Source organism: Phyllobates terribilis, unplaced genomic scaffold (assembly GCF_046119375.1).
Source record: "Phyllobates terribilis strain yellow unplaced genomic scaffold, ASM4611937v1 Scaffold_12__6_contigs__length_324123572, whole genome shotgun sequence".
Classification (NCBI taxonomy): domain Eukaryota; kingdom Metazoa; phylum Chordata; class Amphibia; order Anura; family Dendrobatidae; genus Phyllobates; species Phyllobates terribilis.
Window position 1 is genome coordinate 304742979 of NW_027362772.1, and position 21160 is coordinate 304764138.

Here is a 21160-nt window from a genome sequence, read left to right on the forward strand (position 1 = left end):
AACTAGAAGAAGAGGGGATGGGAAGAAAAACGCCGGACACGAACATGCAACCAGAGAACATACTAATGAAAGATATGAAGTGCGACAAAGAAGGTCCAAGACAGGATACTTGGAAGGGAGGTAAGAAAATTTCTAATACAATCCACAGGGAGAAGATTGGAACAAAACAAAATCGTGTCAACTGCGTGCTAGCAAATGCCAGGAGCCTGACAAACAAGATGGATGAACTGGAAGCAGAAATATCTACAGGTGACTATGACATAGTGGGAATAACCGAGACATGGTTAGATGAAAGCTATGACTGGGCAGTTAACTTACAGGGTTACAGTCTGTTTAGAAGGGATCGAAGAAATCGGAAAGGGGTGGAGTCTGTCTATATGTAAAGACGTGTCTAAAGCCTACAATACGGGAGGATGTATGGGGGGGAAATGAGGAGGTCGAGTCCTTATGGGTGGAGATACATGGGGCAAAAAACAAGAATAAAATTATCATAGGAGTCTGTTATAAACCACCAAATATAGCAGAAGCCACGGAAAGTCTATTAATGAGACAAATAGACGAAGTAGCAAAAAATAACGAGGTGATTATTATGGGGGATTTCAACTACCCCGATATAGACTGGGAAACCGAAAGCTGTAGATCTCAGAAAGGAAACAGGTTTCTGTCAATTATCAAAGACAATTATTTGTCACAACTTGTGCAGGAACCAACTAGAGGGACGGCCCTTTTAGACTTAATATTAACTAACAGGCCGGACAGAATAACTGAGGTGCAGGTCGGGGGGCACCTGGGAAATAGTGACCACAACATTATACAATTCCACATGTGCTTCAGTAGGTGCCCAGCAAGGGAGGCACAAAAACACTGAACTTCAGCTAAGAGATGCCCTTCACCTTATAGACTGGGATAGTATCTTCAGTAATAGGAGCACGGATAGAAAATGGGAAATTTTCAAAGCAGTCCTACATAGTCACTGTAGAAGGTCCATACCTTATGGGAATAAAAGGGCTAGAAATAGGAGGAAGCCAATGTGGCTAAATAAGGAAGTCAAGAGGGCAATGAAAAACAAAAAAAGGGCTTTCGGTAAACTTAAACAAGAAGGCAGCGAGGAAGCGCTAATATCTTATAGGGAAAAAAACTAAATCTGTAAGAAACAAATAAGAATAGCAAAAGAGGAGACAGAGAGACTAATTGCCAAGGAAAGTAAAACGAATCCCAAACTGTTCTTTAACTCTATAAACAGTAAAAGGATTAAAACTGATGGCGTTGGCCCATTGAAAAATAACCTGGGTAAAATCATAGAGGGCGATGAGGGTAAAGCAAACCTACTCAATAGCTTCTTCTCCACTGTTTTCACAAAAGAAAACAATTTATCGGAGGAAATGCAGAGTGATAAAGTAAACCCTCCGCTAAATATCACCCACCTAAACCAGGAGGAAGTTCAGAAACGCCTAAATAATATCAAAATAGACAAGTCACCAGGCCCAGATGACATACACCCCCGGGTACTAAAAGAATTAAGTAATGTGATAGACAGGCCGCTGTATCTTATATTCAAGCACTCTTTATGGACAGGGACTGTCCCACTAGACTGGCGCCAAGCAAATGTGGTACCAATATTCAAAAAGGGGTCTAAAAGTGACCCTGGGAACTATAGACCAGTCAGCTTAACGTCTGTTGTGGGTAAATTGTTTGAAGGATTTCTTAGAGATGCTATTGTAGAATATCTTAATGATAATAACTGTCTAACTCCATATCAACATGGATTCATGAGGGATCGCTCCTGATGGCCTTCTACGAAGAGGTGAGCTCACAGCTGGACCGGGAAGAGTCAGTGGATGTTGTAGACCTTGACTTCTCCAAAGCGTTTGATACCGTGCCACACAAAAGGTTGGTATATAAAATGAGAATGCTTGGTCTGGGGGACAATGTGTGCAAGTGGGTAAATAGCTGGCTGAGTGATAGAAAGCAGAGGGTGGTTATCAATGGAGTAAGCTCAGGGGGTGTCAGGGTTACTAGCGGGGGGCCTCAAGGGTCTGTCTTGGGCCCTATATTATTTAATATATTTATTAATGATCTAGTTGAAGGGTTGCATAGTAAAATAGCAATATTTGCAGATGATACTAAACTTTGTAAAGTAGTTAATACAGATGAGGATAGGGCACAGCTACAGGAGGATTTAGATAAATTGGGGAGTTGGGCCAAAAAATGGCAGATGGGGTTCAATGCCGATAAATGTAAGGTCATGCACATGGGAAAGAAAAACAGCAGTCACCCATACATATTAAATGGGAAACCGTTGGGGAAATCTGACATGGAGAAGGACCTGGGCGTCTTGGTTAATAGCAAATTAAATTGGAGTGCCCAGTGTCAGGCAGCAGCTGCGAAGGCAAATAGAGTCATGGCATGCATCAGAAGAGGAATAGGGGCATATGATGAGAACATTGTTCTTCCTCTGTATAAAGCGCTGGTAAGGCCGCACTTAGAATATTGTGCACAGTTCTGGGCTCCGGTGCTCAGGAAAGACATATTGGAGCTAGAGAGGGTACAAAGGAGGGCGACTAAGGTAATAAAGGGAATGGAGGGACTAGAATACCCAGAGAGGTTGTCAAAATTAGGCCTATTTACGTTGGAAAAGAGAAGGCTTAGGGGAGACCTCATAAACATGTATAAATACATCAGGGGGCAGTACAGAGATCTCTCCCATGACCTGTTTATACCAAGGATGGTGACAAAGACGAGGGGGCACACTATGCGTCTGGAGGAAAGGAGGTTCCTGCACCAGCATAGAAGGGGATTCTTTACGGTCAGAGCCGTGAGACTCTGGAACTCTCTGGGAGAGGAAGTGGTGATGTCCAACTCACTTAATGAGTTCAAGAGAGGCCTGGACGCCTTTCTTGAGAACAATAAAATTACATCTTATGCTTAGTGATAGTTAATTAATCCAGGGATTTAATCTGACTGCCAGATTGGTCGGGAAGTGAATTTTTCCTCAATGATGTAAATTGGTCTATACCGCATGGTTGTTTTTTGCCTTCCCCTGGATCAACGCTGCGGAATAGCTGCAGTGCACAAGAAATAGGCTGAACTGGATGGACGCTTGTCTTTTTTCGGCCTTATAAACTATGTAACTATGTAACTATGTAAATAATAAAGCTGCACATGAGGGGTCCTGTTATCAGCAGCCCCCCCACCCACCCCGGGAGCATCCCTGCTGCAGCACAGACTTGTTAATTACCTTGCGGACAGCTGTATCCGGCTGGACATGGCTGACAGGTGACATCTGAGGCGCTGGCGCTGCGGAACGTCCCTGCTCCACATTCACTACACGAAGTTTCTGCAGAATCCCGCAGTGCGCTCCCATGAACAGCTGAACTCCCTCCTGGACAGGACATCATGTGCACACTACCAGGAGAGCAGTAATAAGGGAAGGTGCAGCTGCAAGGAAGAATGACCCCAACAGTGTAAGTGTTTAGCAGGAATTGTGGATTATTTTAGCTGCCAGTGATGAGGTATATATTTTACGGGACAGGATATCGCATATGAGGGGTCCTATTGTGGAGAAGCCTTCATTTGGCTGATCTTACATATGTACCAGCAACCTTCATTGCTACAGCTGTTGTGAAACTACAACTCCCATCATGCACTGATAGCTGTCTAACATACTGTAGCTGACAGGGAATGCTGGGAGTTATAGTTTCACAAAACTAAGAGTGGCAAAGCTTGTCGTGCCCTTCAGTAGATGGAGCAATTGTAATCAATGATCTGTCAATGTAAAGCCCAGATGTGCTGTCCTACAGGGCCGCTCTCCTCTCTGGCTGATGGAGTGAAGTTGCACTTAGGAGTCCTTCTATTAAAGGGGTTGTCAATCAAGGGGTAGAGATGCACAATACTGCCCCCTGGCAGGGGTATGTAGCTGTGGCATCATAGACGCCGCTCATCTCCCAATGTGACAGTGAGCGGCAGCAGACAACCCTTAACTCCTTACGTCATAATAAAAGCACGCTATTAGATACTTAAATCATACTACTATCTCATATGTGCCCAGTACAGACAGCTGGCATATCACGGAGCAAGGACATGGGCTTATACATTGTAGATCTGTCCAAAAAAACAAGAAAAAAAATCCATAGAGCAATATAACTGCATACCTGACAGTCCCGGGACATGCTGCATTAACACTGGATGTGATCATGAAGATCTGAAGTTGGACATACTCACAGCTGTGCACTGCTGTTATAGGTAGTAGATCCCTCCGGACAGAAGAACCCACCAGGACACGGAGGGGGGAATCCTGTGCGTGAAGCGCAGTATGATCCCGCTCTGCAGGAAGATTCGCGGATAGAACCTGGTGTAATAAAATCACTCATTATCTGAAGTTCATTGCTTACATCGTGGGTTGTCACATCTTTCCTAGATCACTGACTGCCAGATCTCCACCGTTACTGATCACCAATGCAATCGACTGTTCTACAATATCAAATAACTTGTCAGATTTTCTAAAAAAATAGGCTTTCCTCATTCTGTATGGCATTAGTGTGCCTGCGTTAAACATAAAAACAGTGTCCCCGGGTCCAGCGCTGTCTCTGGTGATTGTTTACTGGCTGCAGCGGTGAGGTCACGTCTACAGCACTGCAGCCAATCTCTGGACCCAGCGGATTGTGCTTTCTTCATGCAACTAGTCCTGTCTGCAGTCTTGCAGCCAGGAGTGAACCGGGTACACAAGCGCCCCATTCTGGAGATCTCAGTGCACCCACACTGATCACCTAACCAGTGTAAAAGTGACATCTAGATTAGGCTGGAAAATCCCTTTAAGGATAATAAACGACAGCAGTGCCATCTTGCAGCAAAGCAATGCCTTTTCCTAATGAGCGTCCTGATGGTGAAGCATCACTGGTATTTACTGTATCTAATCCTTTGATAATCAGCGACTGTCATTGTATCATCCGCAGATAGTGATCTTATGCATACTTACTATACTAATCTGCGATGATCTCCACCTGGATTATCTCCGACTCTCGCCTCTGCCACCTGTATCCTCAGATCAACTTAAAGTCTGATTTAAATTTCAGATTATGAATTGTCCCAAAGGTGAATTAAATAAGTAATGTACGCCAGACTTATAATCTTATGTAAATCCCATGTAATCATTGCATAATGAACGTTCTGTAACTTTCCAATATGCATTGTGCTTTAATCCACAGATATGATTGATTTCAGGGAACTCGTATTGAAATTACATTAAGAGGCTGTAAACTGGTTTTAATCTGTTGTTGTTTGTTACAATGTGTCAGCGAAGTAAATTTTCTGTGTATTTATTAAAAACCTGCAATAGGAGAAATGTACTGCAATAGTAGACAACGGGACCAAACTCCAATTAAAACACTTATAATACCCTGAATATTGGCCAAATGGGTGCATTACTGCAGGTGGGCATATAGTTCTGTCCATAAGAAGCTGTGCCCACTCCATCCACAGCAAGTGTCTCCCACTCCCACTGTGCCCACTCCATCCACAGCAAGAGTCTCCCACTCCCACTGTGCCCACTCCATCCACAGCAGGAGTCTCCCACTCCCACTGTGCCCACTCCATCCACAGCAAGAGTCTCCCACTCCCACTGTACCCACTCCATCCACAGCAGGTGTCTCCCTCTCCCACTGTGCCCACTCCATCCACAGCAGGTGTCTCCCTCTCCCACTGTGCCCACTCCATCCACAGCAGGTATCTCCCACTCCCACTGTGCTCACTCCATCCACAGCAGGTGTCTCCCACTCCCACTGTGCCCATTCCATTCACAGCACATGTATCCCTCTCCCACTGTGCCCACTCCATCCACAGCAGGTGTCTCCCACTCCCACTGTGCCCATTCCATTCACAGCACATGTATCCCTCTCCCACTGTGCCCACTCCATCAACAGCAGGAGTCTCCCACACCCACTGTTCCCACTCCATCCACAGCAGGTGTCTCCCATTTCCACTGCGCCCACTCCATCCACAGCAGGTGTCTCCCACTCCCACTGTGCCCACTCCATCCACAGCAGGTGTCTCCTACATCCACTGTGCCCATTCCATCCACAGCAGGTGTATCCCTCTCCCACTGTGCCCACTCCATCCACAGCAGGTGTCTCCCACTCCCAATGTGCCCACTCCATCCACAGCAGGTGTTTCCCTCTCCCACTGTGCCCACTCCATCCACAGCAGGTGTCTCCCACTCCCACTGTGCCCACTCCATCCACAGCAGGTGTATCCCTTTCCCACTGTGCCCACTCCATCCACAGCAGGTGTCTCCCACTCCCACTGTGCCCACTCCATCCACAGCAGGTGTATCCCTCTCCCACTGTGCCCACTCCATCCACAGCAGGTGTCTCCCACTCCCACTCTGCCCACTCCATCCACAGCAGGTGTCTCCCTCTCCCACTGTGCCCACTCCATCCACAGCAAGTGTCTCCCTCTCCCACTGTGCCCACTCCATCCACAGCAGGTGTCTCCCACTCCCACTGTGCCCACTCCATCCACAGCAGGTCTATCCCTCTCCCACTGTGCCCACTCCACCCACAGCAGGTGTCTCCCTCTCCTACTGTGCCCACTCCATCCAGAGCAGGTGTCTCCCAATCCCACTGTGCCCACTCCACCCACAGCAGGTGTCTCCCTCTCCTACTGTGCCCACTCCATCCAGAGCAGGTGTCTCCCAATCCCACTGTGCCCATTCCATCAACAGCAGGTGTCTACCAATCCCACTGTGCCCACTTCATCCAAAGCAGGTGTCTCCCACTCCCACTGTGCCCACTCCATCCACAGCAGTTGTATCCCTTTACCACTGTGCCCACTCCATCCACAGCAGGTGTATCCCTCTCCCACTGTGCCCACTCCATCCACAGCAGGTGTATCCCTCTCCCACTGTGCCCACTCCATCCACAGCAGGTGTCTCCCTCTCCCACTCTGCCCACTCCATCCACAGCAGGTGTATCCCTCTCCCACTGTGCCCACTCCATCCACAGCAGGTGTCTCCCACTCCCACTGTGCCCACTACATCCACAGCAGGTGTCTCCATCTCCCACTGTGCCCACTCCATCCACAGCAGGTGTATCCCTTTCCCACTGTGCCCACTCCATCCACAGCAGGTGTCTCCCACTCCCACTCTGCCCACTCCCTCCCCAGCAAGCGTCTCCCTCTCCCACTGTGCCCACTCCATCAACAGCAGGTGTCACCCTTTCCCACTGTGCCCACTCCATCAACAGCAGGTGTCTCCCACTCCCACTGTGCCCACTCCATCAACAGCAGGTGTCTCCCACTCCCACTGTGCCCACTCCATCAACAGCAGGTGTCACCCTTTCCCACTGTGCCCACTCCATCAACAGCAAGTGTCTCCCACTCCCACTGTGCCCACTCCATCAACAGCAGGTGTATCACTCTCCCACTCTGCCCACTCCATGCACAGCAGGTGATGCCTTTACACCTGATATCTTATGACAATGATGGGAGTTTCCACAGATCCTAAACCTTTTAACCCTTCAGATGATGCAGGTAATAGAGACTGCCTCACAAGTTGCTACCCCTGGGTACAGAGCCTAACCAATAAGCATACAAAAGGGGTTTTAGTTTGAGTAGGAAGACCTACATCTGGTCCGGACACCATGGTCTGTATTCAGACTGTGAAAATTGAATGTATGAAACTAGTTTTACCGATTAGTTCATAAAACTTGTTCACGTACCAGTTGGGCACTCGTAGCCCGGTCTGCAGGGGATTCCTATAATGTTGACCACCAGAGTGACCTCAGGGTCTGGGCAGTAATATCCCGGGGGGCAGATCTCACAGTCCTGAACGGATGAAGCTCCTGATTCAGTTCTTACAGTGCCAGCAGGGCAGGCCAATGGCTCGCTCGTCCCTGGGCACCAGTACCCTGGGGGGCATGGGTGGTCTTCATACATAACAGTACCTAAGATAAAAATATAGAAATAAGTCTACCAAAGAACTGCAAGGACATTGTGGTAATTCTTATGAGGTTAAGTGGAATTAACCCTGTTACAGGAGTAATGAAAAGAAATAACATTACAATAAAAAATAAGAATAAAATCATCAGCAACCTGTATACAATCTGCTCGTCCCCCCAGGACTTTATTTACAAGCAGCCTGCATGTGACCGCTGCAGCAATCATTGGCTGCAGTGCTCCTAGGCCACACTTATTGGCTCAGCGCTGAGGCTGGTAGCACCCCACAAAGATGGAGGGGGGTAACAACTGGAGCCTCTGCAGTGGATCGAAGATGGATTCAAGACTCAGGCAGCATTTTATTTATTTTTATAGTATTTCTCAAGACTGGCACATTTCACATCTACAAAAAAAGGTGTCATTTCTATTGGGGGGCAAGAGCCTATACAGCCATATCACTATCTCCATATAATAATAATAATTTTTATTTATATAGCGCCAACATATTCCGCAGCACTTTACAATTAAGCGGGGACATGTACAGACAATAAATTCAATACAATTTAAGACAGTTTAAACAGTTACATTAGGAGTGAGGGTCCGGCTGCTCGCTGCTTACATTCTACAAGGAAATGGGGGGACACAATAGGTGAAAAGTGCTTGTTATTTCAGGTCTGGCAATTATAATAAGTCGGGATTTTCATATAAAGCTGCATGATCCGGTCATCAGCCTGTATGTTTCAGTGCAATACTCAAGTATCGAGTGCAGTTATCGTGTGCATGGAGGGTGTGGAGACAGATGAATAGTAGGGGGCAGATTCTGAATAATATTTAGAAGGAGGGGACAAGGGAAGGTTAGTTTACTGAGTAGTTGAGGTGGTAGGCTTGTTTATAGAGATAGAGTGGTTTTTAAAGCGCGCTAGGCATCAGTCGGATCGTCTGGGGTAGAGCATTCCAAAGAACTGGTGCAGCACGAGAGAAGTCTTGGAGACGGAGGTGCGAGGTTCGGGTTATGGGGGATTTTAGTCTTAGGTCATTTGTAGAACGGAGGGCACGTGTAGGGCGATAGACAGAGATGAGAGACGAGATATAAGGTGGTGCAGAACTGTGGAGAGCTTTGTGGGTGAGAGCGAATAGTTTATATTGGACCCTGTAGCGAATGGGTAACCAGTGTAATGACTGGCACAAGGTGGAGGCATCGGTGAAGCAGCTGGACCAAAATACGACCCTGGCTGCCGCATTCAGGACGGATTGGAGAGGAGAAAGTTTGGACGAGAGTGAATGAGAGCGACAGTTAGACTGCGTTCCCACTATGCATTTTTCAAGCGTTTTTGCCGCGCAATTTCCGCTGCGAAAACGCTTAAAAAACGCTTGGTAATACGTGCCCCATGTTCCTCAATGATAATCCGCATGTGCTGTTCACATGCTGCGGCAGTTTCCGCTGTGGATTATCACTGCGGAAAAATACGCAGCATGTTCATTAATTTTGCGGACACGCAGCGTAATTCCCGCCATTGACTTGCATTGAATCGCATAATATCAGCATCACTACATGTGCACATGCGGATATCATGCGGTTCAATGTGCGGATGGTACCCAGGTCTGGAGAAGAGGAGACTCTCCTCCAGACCCAGGTACCACAGGCAGTTGCGTGACCTGTCACATGACTAATTGACATCATGGAAGGTCCTTTTAGATCATCGCGAGCCGCCGTGGAGACCGGAGAAGGAGACTGGGGGCCATCAGAAGGTGAGTATAATGGCTTTTTTTTATTATTTTTTACCATTTTTATTCTTTTTTTAACTAACTTGGTCACACTATATAAAATCCATGCCGGCAGCATGGATTTATATAGTGTGACCAAGTTGTCAAGCACTTTTCCAAGTGATGCTAAAATCGCTTGGAAAGCGCTTGTCAACCTGCATGCAGAAAAAGCTTGACAAAAGCTTCTACCTGGCAGGAAAAACGCAAGTAAAATCCGCATGCGTTTTTCCTGCCAGGGAGATGCGGAAAAATTCTGCAGCATTTCTGCATCGTGGGCACATAGCCTAAAGAATTTTAGCAGTTTCAAAGGTGAGAAAAGGTCGGATTCTGGAGATGTTTTTAAGGTGCAGGTGACAAGAGCGAGTGAGTGATCAGATATGGGGAGTAAAGGAAAGGTTAGTGTTGAATATGACCCCAAGGCAGCGGGCATGATGCTGGGAGTTATGGTTGAACCCTCCAAGGTAATTTCGATGTTAGGTAGAGTTAGGTTAGTAGAGGGGGGAAACACAAGAAGTTCAGTTTTGGAGAGATTCAATGTCAGATAGAGGGAGGACATGATGTTAGAGACAGCGGACAGACAATCCTTGGTATTTTGTATTAGGATAGGGGTGATGTCAGGGGAAGAAGAGTATAATTGGGTGTCGTCAGCATAGAGATGATACTGGAACCCAAATCTGCTGATGGTTTGTCCAAAAGGGGCAGTGTATAGAGAGAAGAGGAGGGGGCCTAGGACTGAGCCCTGCGGGACCCCGATAGTAAGGGGACAAGGAGAGGAAGAGGAGCCGGCAAAAGATACAATGAAGGAGCGGTCAGAGAAGTAGGAGGAGAACCAGGAGAGAACGGTGTCCTTGAGGTCTATAGAGCGGAGCATAGTGAGGAGGAGCTGGTGATCCACAGTGTCGAATACTGCAGAGATATCCAGGAGAATCAGCAGGGAGCAGTGACCATTGGATTTAGCTGTTAGTAGATCATTAGAGACTTTAGTGAGGGCAGTTTCAGTGGAGTGTAAAGAGCAGAAACCAGATTGTAGAGAAGAGAGTTATCTGAGAGATAGTGGATCAGACGGGAGTGGACCAAGCCTTCCAGGAGTTTAGAGATGAAGGGAAGATTAGAGACGGGTCTGTAGTTAGCCGTGCAGTTCTAGTCCAGGGATGGTTTTTAAGTAAAGGGGTTATGATGGCATGTTTAAATGAGGAGGGAAAGATACCTGAAGAAAGAGAGAGGTTAAATATTTTAGTCAGGTGAGTGGTGACCACCGGTGAGAGAGACTGCAGGAGATGTGAAGGAATGGGGTCACTGTTGCAGGTTGTAGGTCGAGAAGAAATGAGGAGCTGGGTAACTTTTTTCTTCTGTAACAGGCTCAAAGATGCCTAGTGAGCTTGAAGTGCGACAGGGAAGGGGATCCAGGCACTGAGGAGATTGGGCTGAGATGTCCTGATGGATATGGTTCATTTTTTCTAGGAAATAAGTGGCCAGATTTTCACCGCTGAGGTTGGTGATGGGGTTCTGTGCTTTAGGGCTCAGGAGAGAGTTTAAGGTTTCAAAAAGTCGTTTTGGATTGTTGGATAGACGAGGGGCAGAGTTATAGGTTTTGAGCATAAACTTATAGTGGATGAAATACTCTGCTAAGAGAGATTTTCTCCACTGACGCTGAAGAAAACGTGTTTGCATTGTGTGCCAGGGCTGCCGTTGTCTGTGTCGGGTCTTTCTGCGTGTAAAAGGTGCTGCTTCATCTAGGGCACTCTTCAGTGTATTATTGTAGTGTGACAAATATGCACACATTTACAATAGCTTCCTTTTAAGAAATGGTTAAACAAGTCAAGACCCTTTATGATCAGTAGGGTCCCAGAGGTTATGCCACTACATGTATAAAACACTGATGACTAGTCTAAATTCTATGCAGTGTAATGCAGCGGCTTGCTGCATTGCTAAAATGTCCAGGGGGTGTGTTCTGGCTGACCATTTACCTCCCCCTCAGGTGACTGATCACATGACTGTGACATCATCACAGGTCCTGTGTGCACAGAAGAATATATAAATCCTGGTGGTTTTGAAACAGAGAGAGAGAGAGGCCTGGTCAAGCCTGGAAGGCAGAGGCTGGATCCCTGTGTTTGGGATACCAGTAGCCTTGGAAGGCAAGAGGCCTGGTCCCTGTGTGGGACTCCACTAGCCTGGAAGGCAGAGGCTGGATCCCTGTGTTTGAGATACCAGTAGCCTTGGAAGGCACGTGGCCTGGAGACTACGTCTGGGAGCCTTAAAGCCACAGCAGTGGCAGAACCGAGCTGATAGAAGCAGCTGAGACCCGGCAAAGGTAAACTGGCACTTTAAGTGAATATTGTTGCTCTACCTTGCTGAAGTCTGTATTTGAAGCCTAGCGGGCATAGCTGCCACTGAAAAGGCTCTAGGATACATGTGTAACATTCTTGCGAGCCACTGAGATGGACTATGTTATAAACAATTTATGAGGTGTAATAAACTGCTGGACTACATATTACCGGAAAACGTTGGATGTGTGCTTTAATTGACCCGGTGAAGTGACTACCCTCAGCGTGATGAATAGCGCTGCCTTACAGCAGATACTGTATATATATATATATATTTCCAACCTTGTAGTTTGCAGTAATAGCCCGGGGGACATGGCTGGCAGTCACTGGCTCTCTCCGCTCCTGTTAGGGCTTGGTACGTATGAACAGGGCACTCCTGTGGTTCTCCTGTATGTCCAGAATTGCTCTGATTTCCCTCACTGCAGTAATATCCAGGCGGGCACAGAACAGGCACTGGATTTCCTAATTAAGGAAATATTTATAGCTATGATAATCAAAGGATGTCAATGATTTCTTAAAAAAAAATGAGTATAATTAAATTGTAACAGCACCTTCTTTACACCAGTATCCTCGAGGGCAGGACACACAATCCTCACGGTGCCTGCCCCCCGGAGAGCTTCTTACTGTGCTAGCAGGGCATGGGGTGGGCAACATGGCTCCCTCCTGGCAATAGAAACCTAGAAAAAGAAATCACAAGTGACCCAACGTAATATGTCGACATGAAGAAATGGTTTCCATTAATTTTGATGGGATGGGATGTGTTAACACAGTTAAGTCTATTGGAGGAAAAAAAAGGCTAGAATGGCTGAATTCTCAAATGTCTACTGCACAAATCATGGAAATGGTAACAAATAGATAGAAAAATAATAGAGAGTTGCAAAACTTCATGAAACTTAAAGGGAACCTTTTAGGATTATTTTACTACTGAAACCTGTGATACGGCTGTATATGCACAAAAAGAAAAAAAGATACCATCATGTAGTCACCCAGCATTCCAGTGCTGAGAGATTAAGCTTTGAAGCCACATGTACATTAGCCTGAAAGTGCATTGTCGGCATGTCAATGGAGTCAGAGTATCGCCACGACCCTAATGCACTTCCAGGCTAATTTTCAGCTTGACTTTTCAGTGCTGGCACATTGAATTACTACAAGATAGGTATCATTTTCATTGTCGTACTTAGACCTATACAGCCTTACGACTAAGCCCAGTGGTAAAGTCATCCTGACAGGTTCCCTTTACATGCCAACAGAGAAACAAGAGCAGACTTTAATTTAAAGGCTAAATATGAGGAGACTTGACAATGTAACCCTGATGATAAAGGTTATTTGTGTCTATGAATGAGCGACAGACTACGACATGCGGACAACGAGCCGCAGACTATAAGGTGGAGACTATGAGCGGCAGACTGCGAGCGGCAGACTGCGAGCGACAGACTGCGAGCGACAGACTACGAGCGACAGACTGCGAGCGACAGACTGCGAGCGACAGACAGCGAGCGACAGACAGCGAGCGACAGACTGCGAGCGACAGACTGCGAGCGACAGACAGCGAGCGACAGACAGCGAGCGACAGACTGCGAGCGACAGACAGCGAGCGACAGACAGCGAGCGACAGACTGCGAGCGACAGACTGCGAGCGACAGACTACGAGCGACAGACTATGAGCGGCAGACTATAAGGTGGAGACTATGAGCGGCAGACTGCGAGCGACAGACTGCGAGCGACAGACTGCAAGCGACAGACTGCGAGCGACAGACAGCGAGCGACAGACAGCGAGCGACAGACTACGAGCGACAGACTGCGAGCGACAGACTGCGAGCGACAGACTACGAGCGACAGACTATGAGCGGCAGACTATAAGGTGGAGACTATGAGCGGCAGACTGCGAGCGGCAGACTGCGAGCGACAGACTGCGAGCGACAGACTACGAGCGACAGACTGCGAGCGACAGACTGCGAGCGACAGACTGCGAGCGACAGACAGCGAGCGACAGACAGCGAGCGACAGACTGCGAGCGACAGACAGCGAGCGACAGACTGCGAGCGACAGACAGCGAGCGACAGACAGCGAGCGACAGACTGCGAGCGACAGACTGCGAGCGACAGACTACGAGCGACAGACTATGAGCGGCAGACTATAAGGTGGAGACTATGAGCGGCAGACTGCGAGCGGCAGACTACGAGCGGCAGACTGCGAGCGACAGACTGCGAGCGACAGACTGCGAGCGACAGACAGCGAGCGACAGACAGCGAGCGACAGACTACGAGCGACAGACTGCGAGCGACAGACTGCAAGCGACAGACTGCGAGCGACAGACTACGAGCGACAGACTATGAGCGGCAGACTATAAGGTGGAGACTATGAGCGGCAGACTGCGAGCGGCAGACTGCGAGCGACAGACTGCGAGCGACAGACTGCGAGCGACAGACTACGAGCGACAGACTGCGAGCGACAGACTGCGAGCGACAGACTGCGAGCGACAGACAGCGAGCGACAGACTGCGAGCGACAGACAGCGAGCGACAGACTGCGAGCGACAGACAGCGAGCGACAGACAGCGAGCGACAGACTGCGAGCAACAGACTGCGAGCGACAGACTACGAGCGACAGACTATGAGCGGCAGACTATAAGGTGGAGACTATGAGCGGCAGACTACGAGCGACAGACTGCGAGCGACAGACTGCGAGCGACAGACAGCGAGCGACAGACAGCGAGCGACAGACTACGAGCGACAGACTGCGAGCGACAGACTGCGAGCGACAGACTGCGAGCGACAGACTACGAGCGACAGACTATGAGCGGCAGACTATAAGGTGGAGACTATGAGCGGCAGACTGCGAGCGGCAGACTACGAGCGGCAGACTGCGAGCGACAGACTGCGAGCGACAGACTGCGAGCGACAGACTGCGAGCGGCAGACTGCGAGCGACAGACTGCGAGCGACAGACAGCGAGCGACAGACTGCGAGCGACAGACTGCGAGCGACAGACAGCGAGCGACAGACAGCGAGCGACAGACTGCGAGCGACAGACTGCGAGCGACAGACAGCGAGCGACAGACAGCGAGCGACAGACTGCGAGCGACAGACTGCGAGCGACAGACAGCGAGCGACAGACTGCGAGCGACAGACTACGAGCGACAGACTACGAGCGGCAGACTATAAGGTGGAGACTATGAGCGGCAGACTGCGAGCGACAGACTGCGAGCGACAGACTACGAGCGACAGACTGCGAGCGACAGACTGCGAGCGACAGACTGCGAGCGACAGACTGCGAGCGACAGACAGCGAGCGACAGACAGCGAGCGACAGACTGCGAGCGACAGACAGCGAGCGACAGACAGCGAGCGACAGACTGCGAGCGACAGACTGCGAGCGACAGACTACGAGCGACAGACTATGAGCGGCAGACTATAAGGTGGAGACTATGAGCGGCAGACTGCGAGCGGCAGACTGCGAGCGGCAGACTACGAGCGGCAGACTATGAGCGGCAGACTATAAGGTGGAGACTATGAGCGGCAGACTGCGAGCGGCAGACTACGAGCGGCAGACTACGAGCGACAGACTATGAGCGGCAGACTATGAGCGGCAGACTATAAGGTGGAGACTATGAGCGGCAGACTGCGAGCGGCAGACTGCGAGCGGCAGACTACGAGCGACAGACTATGAGCGGCAGACTATAAGGTGGAGACTATGAGCGGCAGACTGCGAGCGGCAGACTACGAGCGGCAGACTACGAGCGACAGACTACGAGCGGCAGACTATGAGCGGCAGACTATAAGGTGGAGACTATGAGCGGCAGACTGCGAGCGGCAGACTGCGAGCGGCAGACTACGAGCGACAGACTATGAGCGGCAGACTATAAGGTGGAGACTATGAGCGGCAGACTGCGAGCGGCAGACTACGAGCGGCAGACTACGAGCGGCAGACTGCAAGCGACAGACTGCGAGCGACAGACTGCGAGCGACAGACTGCGAGCGGCAGACTGCTAGCGACAGACTGCGAGCGACAGACAGCGAGCGACAGACAGCGAGCGACAGACAGCGAGCGACAGACTGCGAGCGACAGACAGCGAGCGACAGACTGCGAGCGACAGACTATGAGCGGCAGACTATAAGGTGGAGACTATGAGCGGCAGACTGCGAGCGGCAGACTACGAGCGGCAGACTACGAGCGGCAGACTGCGAGCGACAGACTGCGAGCGACAGACTGCGAGCGACAGACTGAGAGCGACAGACAGCGAGCGACAGACAGCGAGCGACAGACTACGAGCGACAGACTGCGAGCGACAGACTACGAGCGACAGACTATGAGCGGCAGACTATAAGGTGGAGACTATGAGCGGCAGACTGCGAGCGGCAGACTACGAGCGGCAGACAGCGAGCGACAGACTGCGAGCGACAGACTGCGAGCGACAGACAGCGAGCGACAGACTGAGAGCGGCAGACTACAAGCGGCAGACTGCGAGCGCAGACTGCGAGCGACAGACTGCGAGCGACAGACTGCGAGCGACAGACAGCGAGCGACAGACTGCGAGCGACAGACAGCGAGCGACAGACTGCGAGCGACAGACTGCGAGCGGCAGACTGCGAGCGGCAGACTGCGAGGGGCAGACTACGAGCGGCAAACTGCGAGCGGCAGACTGCGAGCGGCAGACTGCGAGGGGCAGACTGCGAGGGGCAGACTGCGAGCGGCAGACTGCGAGGGGCAGACTACCAGCGGCAGACTGCGAGCAGCAGACAGCGAGCGGCAGACAGCGAGCGGCAGACTGCGAGCGGCAGACTGCGAAGGGGCAGACTACGAGCGGCAGACTGCGAGCGGCAGACTACGAGGGGCAGACTGCGAGCAGCAGACAGCGAGCGGCAGACAGCGAGCGGCAGACTACGAGCGGCAGACTGCGAGCGGCAGACTGCGAAGGGGCAGACTACGAGCGGCAGACTCCGAGGGGCAGACTACGAGGGGCAGACTACGAGGGGCAGACTACGAGCGGCAGACTACGAGCGGCAGACTGCGAGCGACAGACTACGAGCGGCAGACTACGAGCGGCAGACTGCGAGCGGCAGACTACGAGCGGCAGACTGCGAGCGGCAGACTGCGAGCGGCAGACTATTAGCGTTATTTCTGTGAGACACAGGAATGAAATATTGATAAATATCTTTTCCTAAGTCTCATTTAGGATGTGGTGGTTCCTCTTGTAATGTACGATATGTTATGTGTGGTTGAAGGGTCAATTAGACCCATTGCTTTTCGCAAGTGCGAGCTTGTGACACAGCCCAAACTGGAGTTAATATGAGATGAGGATAATGTGACATTCTGAGATGAAAAGTATTGTCCAGACAGCAGTAACAAAATGCTGGAAGTACAATGATGTACAGCAAGTCTCACAGCTCAATGGATGCACATAAAAATAGCATAAGATCCCAGAATACCCTCCTCCTTACTACCTCCTGGTCATAGGCCTCAGTCCAGTTGCATATGCAACAGAAACCTCTCCCCACTGCAACTAGAGATCAAGTCATCCCAACTCTCCCAGAACATCCAGGAGGCTCCCAGAAAAAAGTTGAGACTTCCTCAAAAAGGTGGCAGAGTTCCTAAGTGATGGGATGTTCCATCATTAAACACGGCCCATGCAACTGTGCATTTGATGGTAAGGTACAAGGCATGAAGACGAAGAAGGAGGTGAGTAACAAGAATAGAAGAAGTTTGGCTTAAAAAAAGGGGCATAAAAAAGAAAAAAAAAGGGGGTCCGGCTGCAATTATTGGCACGTGCAGTATATGTTATCCCCCCATCCACCATAACTAAATTGGGGGATTAGGAAAATATATCTATTTTGCCAGATTTCTAAAGCTTGCACCATTTATAGCTTTGGTTTTACTCCATGTTACCTGTCTTTACAAACGTACTAATCACTGATTGCACTACTCACCTGGTGGACAGACCCCTGCACACATCTGGCCCCAGTTACACTCAGTCAGTGAGCTCCGGCTGAAGTTCTGGATGTACGGTGTGTATTCTGAACTGCCGGATAAGCAGAAATGACCGGCCGCACAAGGTCCCTGCACCTTGCCTCCCCTGTGCATCAGGAAGGGCAGTCAGTTAGGGTATGTTCACATGTGGAATGCTTATTGCAATTGATAATACGTTCTATACATGTTAATGGGGGTACACGAATATCAGCAATGATTAGCCATGTGTGCAATAGACGGATCTGATACCTGCAGTAGTGTCCCGGGGGGCAGGGGAGACATTCTCCCTTCTCTCTCAGACCACTCATTTCAACAGGTGTATAGGTCCCATTAGGGCAAGATACAGGAAAAAGTGTCCCTAGTAAATATAAGATGTCAATGTGTCCAATACATACATACAGCTGCAGTATATAACACACAAAGACTAATACACACCTGCAGGGCAATAAGAATGGGATGGGCACAGCTGCGGGTCGCCAGCCACTGCTTCCTGGCAGTACAATCCTGGCTGGCAAGGGGTGCAGGAATGAGACCCGGTATTTGGCTGGTACTGTCCAGTTGGGCAGGGTATAGGATGAGATGATCCTGCAGTACAGAAATGACCCTGGACAAGATGGAGAATAGAAAAAAAGGAGACTTTCAATATTTATGCAAAGAAAAAGTTCTGCAACTTTCTAATAATATGAGTTGAAGCCCACAGCATTTTCAAGATCTCTGCTTGTAGTCAGTGAATGTAAGGATGACATACAACTCCCATGACAGATATAAGAAATGCTTGATACATTATATATCCACAGAAGCAGAAGGAACATCTCTCCCGTCCTGAACTAGTTTTTTGTTCATTGCCGCAACTATACACTGTGACGTAATCTCAGCAGTGTGAGCAGGACCTGGCACGCGGAACATCTTGTATTTGCAGATTTTATTGATTCTTGCTGGGATTTGTAATACATCTGATGCCAGATACAACGTGTTCTCGCTCAGTGTCAGATGACTACGTGTGATCTGTTCCTTTTGGGATGAACATGAAGCCGAGCCAATAATAATATATAAGTAATACTTTACAGGAAGCTTTGCAGCCATGATGCCATTGTGTGTCCACCACATCACCAGGACAGATTTATATCCTGTTAGCCATCGGTCACCAAGCACAGATCGTACAATGATTGCAGAACCTATATTGGATATTTGTTGATGCCATCACACATAGAATAATATTCTGATTGAGTAACTCGATACGACTGAATGTTTCTCTTTGGTCGGGAGGTCACTCTGGATTCAAGGTTTCCAAAACTCATTCCAATTTCCTTGTGTGTCAAGGAGAGACTTAAATAAACAAGCTGTGCAATTATTGATGGTATCCGAGCTAAAAAGGAGGATAAAACCACAACGCACGCGGGTATGTGTCCGCAACTCCTGATCATTACTGCTCAACTAAAAACACATTCACTAAAACCGATGAGTAAATCAATAGAATCTGTACTAATGGTCTGTTAAGGTTATTGTTGCTCTATCATCGCACTCCCTTCATTCTCCGGGGTGGTGGAGAGTCCTAGAAGTTGATCCCCTTGAATCGTAAACTGGAAGCACGTTCTAGTGACATTACATGGGTGCAGTTAATTACTTTCGGACGCGGATCATTAGCCAGAAATGCAAAATGTAAAGACGGTCATTTTCAGAAGATTTTCCATTACCTTTGGGCACAGGAAAGCAGTAGGGGTGGTAGAGGTGAAGTTCCCTGGGCAGAAGAATCCAGCTGAGCACAAACCTGTGGGTGAACTCAGACCGACGCTGGCACAAAAATACCCAGCGTAGCATGGCACACAGCTGTCCATGGAGGAACCACCTGGAAAAGAGAAGCGCAGAGAAGGTTCAGAGGCTTCATGGGAGATACATTGTCTCCTAGTTCCCGGTCCTTGATATTGTATCTCTCCTAGGACTTCCGGATGTCACCGCTCATTATAGATGGATATAGTCCTGGAATGAACGGTCTGGGTAGGAGCCACGCACCGGTTATATTTTTCAGAGTGCCGACAGGACAGGGTTTCGGATAAAGCGTCCCCTCAGGGCAGTAATGGCCGCTGGGACAAGGTCCGTTGAGTGGAAAGCGGGTGGTCTTCTGAGGAATATTGTCGGCTGCTTCTCCTTCACAGTAATATCCAGCAGCGCACAGACCTGCGCACAGAAGGGGGAGGCCGATACGTAAGTACGATGTGTGATATCAGATATAAAATGTACAGACATGAAGGGGGCGCTTCCACTAATAACAGATATAGCAGACGTAGAACACTATAATGACATGCACCTCAGCTTGAGGTCAGCTGGCATTATAAGCTGACATCAACCCCAGCCCTATTACCCCACTGCCACCGCTACAGGGCAGTGGGAAGAGCGAGGCTAAGTGCCAGAATTGGCGCATCCTATGGATGCGCCATTTCTGAGGCAGCTGACGGCTGGTGTTTCTAGCCTGGGAGGGGGCCAATATTCATGGCACCCTTCCTGGGCTATTAATATCAGCCCCCAGCTGTCTGCCTAGCCTTTGCTAGCTATTAAAATAGGGGGCCCCCACATCATTTTTTTGGGGGTCCCCCATTTTAATAGTTAGTAAAGGCTAGGTATTCAGCTGGGGGCTGATATTAGTAGCCTGGGAAGCTCCGTGGATATTACCCCCTTCCCAGGCTTCAAACATCTGCCCGAGCCGTCGGCTTAACCTCCGCTAGAGACTAAAATTACGGGGAACCCACGCCAATTTTTTTTTTAATAAATCCTTTATTTTAACACTAAATGACAAGTACAGTAACCAACACTATCACTGTACTTCATATATATGTGACTGACATGTTTCTATTAGTGTTGAACGAGCATGCTCGACACTGCTCGGTACTCGCCCGAGCATCTCACTACTCGGGATGTTCGGCGAGCACCGAGCATTTCCGGGTTACTCGGGCGGGAGCTCGGGTCTCCGCCCTGCATGTTTGGCGCTCTTTACAGAGCCAATGAACATGCAGGGATTGCCAGCCAGTCACTGTAATGCAGCAGCCATGTTGGTTGTGGGCATTACAGTGATTGGCTGGCCGCACAGCGTCACCTCGAGTATTTAAAACCAGGAGCTGCCATCTTGGACACAGTCGCTCCGGATCAGACAGTGTAGGGAGAGTGCTGCTGAGCTAGGGAGAGAT

At 49.3% G+C, this 21160-nt stretch overlaps 2 protein-coding genes across 2 annotated transcripts in view; both read right to left on the minus strand.

Moving 5' to 3' along the window:
• The window catches only part of LOC141172794 (uncharacterized), a 99961-nt gene extending 94887 nt beyond the window's left edge, over nucleotides 1-5074 (minus strand). The window contains exons 1-3 of the mRNA XM_073657314.1: nucleotides 4976-5074; nucleotides 4222-4348; nucleotides 3239-3438 (exon numbers count right to left, since the gene is read on the minus strand). Coding sequence (XP_073513415.1) covers nucleotides 3239-3398 — 160 coding nt within the window. The 5' untranslated portion in view covers nucleotides 3399-3438; nucleotides 4222-4348; nucleotides 4976-5074. The remainder of the gene's footprint in view (nucleotides 1-3238; nucleotides 3439-4221; nucleotides 4349-4975) is intronic.
• Nucleotides 4403-18581, minus strand: LOC141171821 (uncharacterized). The gene is made up of 7 exons (XM_073655452.1): nucleotides 18417-18581; nucleotides 18231-18339; nucleotides 17942-18087; nucleotides 12569-12694; nucleotides 12300-12479; nucleotides 7713-7937; nucleotides 4403-4470 (listed from the first exon to the last, which is right to left on the minus strand). The coding sequence occupies exons 2-7, from the start codon at nucleotides 18287-18289 to the stop codon at nucleotides 4403-4405; spliced, it is 804 nt and encodes a 267-aa protein (XP_073511553.1). The 5' UTR covers nucleotides 18290-18339; nucleotides 18417-18581.
• Between the last annotated feature and the right edge of the window lie 2579 nt (nucleotides 18582-21160).

Coding starts and splice junctions, on each gene's coding strand:
- LOC141171821 (XM_073655452.1), bottom strand. CDS start 18,289: ATGAGTGGTCTGAGAGAGAAGGGAGAATGTCTCCCCTGCCCCCCGGGA. Junction 18,088..18,230: donor CCCCCGGGACACTACTGCAG/GTATCAGATCCG, acceptor CCTGATGCACAG/GGGAGGCAAGGTGCAGGGAC. Junction 12,695..17,941: donor TGCAGGGGTCTGTCCACCAG/GTGAGTAGTGCA, acceptor TTCTTTTTCTAG/GTTTCTATTGCCAGGAGGGA.